Below are 6,472 nucleotides of genomic sequence, written 5' to 3' on the forward strand. Positions count from 1 at the left end.
TACCTAGTTAAAATAACCACCGGCACACACTACGTAGTCCTACGAGCTGATAAAATATAAATTACTAAATGATCACTTAGTCCTACGAACTGCCCCCCTAAAAATTCCAAATTCCTAAGGAAATATACGTTAATGTTACAATAAATGATTAAGAATTACTATTATGTTGTAAAACCTATAGTTAATGTGGATGTCCACTACTCCCACTATTTTCATCCATGATGTGAATAATCTCCCATTACTCATCACTATTATGATTGCAACTCTCACACCTCCATAACCTCTCCCCCTGATCTTCTGTTGGTGTTACCCTAATTTCTGAGAAAGTTAGAGAAGACGAAGAAGTAGTTTGATGTTTCTAAGGTTAGCTTTGTTTTGTCCGAAATGTGTTAATATGTCTTATGCTTTGATATGTAAAGAAGATTTGGACTTGGGCCTTATTTTCTACTGGGCCATTTCTATTAGGCTCATTACTGGACCATCGCTGGAAGCAACTGGAAGGCCAACTCTTCTAGAAGATCAGAATACATTACATTTTATACTTGTGATTATTTATCTTTTGTATTTATCTTCTATTCAGTTATACAGAATAAATATTAGTTATAGAGTAGTCAGTAATAGAATGCCACTTGGCTTTTCTGTTTTTACCCTAGATTCTTTTCTTCCTTGTATTTATACATCATCTCTATACAGCAGATTATCAATTCAATACAAAAAGGAAAGTTCTCAACGTTGGTTTCTTTACATTTCTACATGGTATCAGAGTAGGTTTAAATCTGCTCCTGAACATCTCAAAATCTATCACATAATCTTCATCATTTTCCTTTCTTCATTCACTCAGCAATGGGTTCTACTGAAACCCCAGACAATTCTTCTTCCACTACGCGAGTCACTGCACCTGCAGCTTCTCTCAAAGCAGGTATTGTTGACTCAGCTCACCCTTATTACCTTCATCCCTCAGATTATCAGGGATGAACTTAGTTTCTCCAGTCTTTGATGGCAAAGGCTATGGAGGTTGGAGGAGAGCTGTTGTGATTGCTCTCTTTGCTAAGAACAAACTAGGGTTCATTGATTGATCCCTAGTTGTTCCTGAGGCAGATTCTGGACTGCAAAAAGGTTGGGCTCGTAACAATGATATGGTCTTCTCTTGGCTGTTGAACTCCTTGTCAAAAGAAATAGCTGAAAGTGTGCTCTGCTCCCAGGGTGCAAAAGACTTGTGGAGTGACTTGGAGGACAGATTTGGTCAAACAAATGGAGCAAAGCTGTTTCAATTACAAAGGGAACTTAGTGGTGTGGTCCAAGTGAACACAAGTGTGTCTACTTACTTCACTAAGATGAAAAGTCTTTGGGATGAACTTGGTGCACTTAACACATTCTTTGCTTGTGTCTGCGATTGTAAGTGTGGGGCTAAGGATAAGTCACACAAAGCACATCAAGATGAAAGACTTCTGCAATTCCTAATGGGTCTAAATGACACCTTCATTGGGGTAAGGAGCAACATACTCTTATCTTCCCCTTTACCCTCTATAGGACAAGCTTATTCCTTGGTCATTCAAGATGAAAAACAAAGAGAAATCCATGCTACACCAGCTTATCCCGGGGAATCAGCTTCTTTTATTGCTAACAATTAGGCAGCAAATAACAATCAGGCAACAAACTTCAAAAGGTTCAAGGATAACAGAGGTCAGAATGGTTTCTTCAACTCTAAGAAGGCTACTGGTATTTGTGCCTACTGTAAAAAACCATGCCATACCATTGATCAGTGCTATAGAATTTATGGTTTCCCAACTGATTTCAAGTTTACAAATCAGGGAAAGTTTCAAGGAAAAGGACAGGTGCAAGCAAGTAATGTTTTCAGCTCAAATGAAGAAAGTGTGCAAATATGTAATACTGCAGAAAATGTTCAGTCTCTTACCCAAGAAAATGTGGCAGAGTTGCTGCAGCTTCTTCAACGGGTGAAGTTGGGACAACAGAGTGCAAGCACCTCTGAACCTTCAGCCAATATGAGTTGTGCTGGTATGATAAAATTCTTTGATTCTTATGCTTGTTTTATTCAAATTAACAGCAATTCATGGATATTAGATAGTGGAGCAACAAAGCATATGTGTTTCAACAAAGAATTCTTTATTCACTATAAAGCCTTACCTAAACCCCTTATGGTTAAGCTTCCAAATTCCTATAGAGTTAAGGTGACACACTTAGGTTCAGTTTCTTTGTTTCCTAATATGGTTTTACATGATGTTTTGTATATACCATCTTTCAGATATAACCTCTTATCTGTACATAAATTATGCAAACAACTCAAGAAGTATGTCTTATTCACTCCTTATTCTTGTATTCTGTTGCAGGGCCCTTCACTGAAGAGCCCTATGGAGATTGGTAAAGAAGAGGGAGGGCTTTACATTCTCAGAACTAGTCATTCAGCAATTGCCTCTAGGAATCTGTCTAAGTCTAGTAGTTTTTCTGTTTCAAAAAGGAATGCACATTCCAATGTTGTTTTTAATTCCTGTTTTGTCTTTTCTGATCCTAATGTAAAAGAAAAGTTATGGCACTATAGATTAGGCCATTTACCTTTGAGAAATATGAAGAAAATCTCATCAGATTATGTTCATTCTTGTTCTAGTTTTTCTAGTCCTTGTGCTATTTGCCCTATGGCAAGACAATCTAAGCTTCCTTTCCCCACAAGTTCTATATCAATCAAGAATACTTTTGAAATGATACATGTGGATACGTAGGGACCTTATAGCACCCCTACTTATGATGGTTTTACCTATTTCCTCACCATTGTAGATGATTTTACTAGAGGTACTTGGACTTACTTATAAAGTACCAAATCTAATGCTTTTACAGTTCTCAAGTCCTACTTAGTTATGGTAGAAAGGCAATTTAAAACAAAGGTACAAATTATTAGAACAGACAATGCTTTTGAGTTAGGCAGTGGCAAAATACAATAAGAATTTTTTCAATCCCAATGAATTATACACCAAACCACTTGTGTACATACTCCACAACAAAATGGAGTTGTGGAGAGAAAGCATAAGCATTTGTTAGAAACTTACAAGGCTTTGTTATACCAATCACACTTACCCATAGCATATTGGGGGGATTGTCTACTCATTGCTACCTATTTAATCAACAAATTTCTTTCAACAATTTTACAATCTAAAACACCTTATGAGATACTTTTCAGAACCAAGCCAAACTACTCCATGTTAAGGTGTTTTGGTTGTTTATGTTTTGCTTCTACTCCTTCATATCACAGAACCAAGTTTGCACCTAGGGTTGTAGCTTGTGTTTTCTTAGGGTATCCACATGGTAAGAAATGCTATAAATTGCTTAATCTCAAAACTATGAGAACTTTCATCCCAAGGGATGTTGTGTTTCATGAGTAATTTTTCCCTTTTGCTACAATTAGTTCTAGTCTTTCCTCTAATCCTACTTTGCCTACTACTAAATTCCATCCTACTCATGTGCCTATTTCAGAACTTAAACCAGTTGCTCCCTCTTCTCATGCCTCCAACACACCACTCACCTCACCAGTCTCTAGTCTTCCTACTGCCTCATCTATGTTATCTCATCTTCCTACAACACACCTTACCTCTGACTATACCTTAGAAACTTCATCTTCATCACATAGTCCTATTCCTATGTTTCCTTCCTTTGGAACTGAACCTCACTTAGAAAATCTCATCAGAAAGTCTTCCAGGCCACACAACCCTCCTGCCTATCTCAAGGATTACATTTGCAATGCCCTACATCTCACAAATGTGAGCACTTCCTGGTTCCTCACTCCTGTGACACCTCATTTTTTTTCTTTTAGTGGTCTATCTTCTACCAACCAACATATGCTCAACTCTCTTTCTAATCTTCATGAACCTGTTAGTTTTACATAGGAAGCACTCCATTCAGGGTGGCAGGATGCTATGGCAAAGGAGATTGAGGCTCTTGAGCTCAATAAGACCTGGGATGTGATAGAGTTACCACCAGGGAAGAAGGCTTTGCCATGTAAGTGGGTTTACAAAATTAAACAACATTCTGATGGTTCTGTGGAAAGATTGAAGGCCAGGTTGGTTGTAAGGGGAGACATTCAGAAAGAAGGCATTGATTTTAATAAAACATATTCCCCTGTGGTCAAGATGACCACAATAAGGTGCATACTTGCTGCAGCTGTTAAAAGGGATGGGGACTCTATCAATTAGATGTGAATAATGCCTTTTTACATGGGAATTTAAATTAATAAGTCTACATGAAATTTTCAGGTAGTATCACACCACCTTCTCCTAATCATGTATGCAAATTAAAGAAATCTCTGTATGGACTCTGACAAGCTTCTTGTCAGTGGTATGCCAAGGTTACTACAACCTTGAGTTTTAAAGGTTTCACTCACTCTTTGAATGACTATTCATTATTCTTCAAAAAGACAGGTTCCTCTATCTCTATTGTTGCGGTATATGTAGATGACATTCTATTAACAGGTAATGATGATGCTGAACTACATGTTTTAAAAGAGTTTCTCAATCAGGAATTCAAAATTAAGGATCTTGGTTTCTTGCATTTTTTTTCTTGGCATGGAAGTCATTCGAGAACCTCAAGGATTGATCCTATCCCAGAGAAAGTTTACTTTGGATCTTTTGCATGAATTTGCATCTTTGCATTTGTCTCCTGCCTCCTCACCTCTTGATTCTTCTATCAAATTGCTCACCAAAACAGGGGATCCTGTGAAGGATCTGACCTTATATCGTCATCTTCTCGGTAAGCATAATTATCTTACCCACACCAGGCCTGACCTGTCTTTCACCATCCAACACCTCAGTCAATACATGCAAGACCCACGCCAACCACATCTTGATGCTGCTTATCGAGTACTCTGTTATCTTTTAAAAGACCCAGGCCTTGGTTTTTTTATGTCTGCCTCACCTTCATTTCAGCTCCTTGCTTTTTGTGACTCTGATTGGGGCACTTGTCCTGAATCCCGCCGATCAGTCAGTGATTTTTACATATCCATAGGCTCTTCTCATATTTCTTGGAAGTCCAAGAAACAAACTTACATCTCTCTTAGTTCTGCTGAGGCAGAATACCTTTCCATGAGACGGGTAGTAGCTGAGCTCACTTGGTTGGTTCGCCTCTTTGAAGATCTGTCCATCCTCATTTCTTTTCATGTTCCTCTTCATTCTGATAGTCAAGCCGCACTTCATATCACGAAGAACCTCGTGTTCCATGAACGCACCAAGCATGTCGAAATCGACTGTCACTTTGTGCGACAACAATTTCTTGCTGGGCTTATCTCTCTTTCTTTTGTTAGATCTGATTCTCAGCTTACAGATCTCTTCACTAAACCTCTCACCGGTCCTCGTCATCGGAATCTATTGGGCAAGTTGGGTGTTCGTACCTTCCCCTCCAACTTGAGGGGGGTGTTGGTGTTACCCTAATTTCTAAGAAAGTTAGAGAAGACGAAGAAGTAGTTTGATGTTTCTAAGGTTAACTTTGTTTTATCTGAAATGTGTTAATATGTTTTATGCTTTGATTTGTAAAGAAGACTTGGACTTGGGCCTTATTTTCTACTGGGACATTTCTATTGGGCTCATTACTGGACCATCGCTGGAAGCAACTGGAAGGCTAACTCTTCTAGAAGATCAGAATACATTACATTTTATACTTGTGATTATTTATCTTTTATATTTATCTTCTATTCAGTTATAGAGAATAAAAATTAGTTATAGAGTAGTCAGTAATAGAATATCACTTGGCTTTTCTGTTTTTACCCTAGATTCTTTTCTTCCTTGTATTTATACATCATCTCTGTACAGCAGATTATCAATTCAATACAAAAAGGAAAATTCTCAACGTTGGTTTTTTACATTTCTACATCTTCCCCCATGATCTCAATTGTTAATGTCATGTTTAAGACAATCATTTTGTAACCTTCATATGTAATAGTATAAATAGAGGCATGAAATGTGAGATGGAATATACTTGACACTTGATGAAATAAGAAAGTTATCTCTTCTTCTCTTATTCTACTTATTTTCTTGTTTTATATTGTTACTTTGAGCTACATTTCTTAATACGTTATCAGTACGAAGTTGAGCTCTTTTCGTTGTTCAGGTATATTTGTTCATTTAGTTTTCTTTGTTGTATATTTTAATTTCATGATTAGTGTCTTTAATATGTAGTTTTATAATTTCTCACATCTCTAGATATATGTAAAAATAAAGAACTATGGGTGTGTTTGGTATGAAGGAAAACATTTTCCGGAAAATATTTTCCAATTTTCCCATGTTTGGTTGGCTTAAATATTTTAGAAAACATTTTCCTTATGAACTCATTTTCCTCCAATTGGAGGAAAATGTTTTCCTCATCAAGAGAAGGGAAAACATTTTCCAAAACTCCTTCTCAACCTTCCCCACCCTCACCAACCCACCCCACCCCGTCTCCAAAAACAGTTTTTTTTTAAATTTCAATTTTTCCGTTC

The 6,472-nt window shown here is 37.3% G+C and overlaps 1 protein-coding gene across 1 annotated transcript; it reads left to right on the forward strand.

Annotated features, from left to right (window-relative positions):
• Positions 1 to 843: 843 nt before the first annotated feature.
• Positions 844 to 4,199, forward strand: LOC142163146 (uncharacterized). Its single transcript, XM_075220400.1, has 6 exons — positions 844 to 919; positions 1,099 to 1,487; positions 1,632 to 2,228; positions 2,349 to 2,731; positions 3,416 to 3,794; positions 3,894 to 4,199. Exons 1-6 carry the CDS (start codon positions 844 to 846, stop codon positions 4,197 to 4,199), a joined length of 2,130 nt encoding a protein of 709 aa, XP_075076501.1.
• The last annotated feature ends 2,273 nt before the right edge of the window (positions 4,200 to 6,472 follow it).

The sequence above is a fragment of the Nicotiana tabacum genome, chromosome 8, assembly GCF_000715075.1.
Source record: "Nicotiana tabacum cultivar K326 chromosome 8, ASM71507v2, whole genome shotgun sequence".
Classification (NCBI taxonomy): Eukaryota; Viridiplantae; Streptophyta; class Magnoliopsida; order Solanales; family Solanaceae; genus Nicotiana; species Nicotiana tabacum.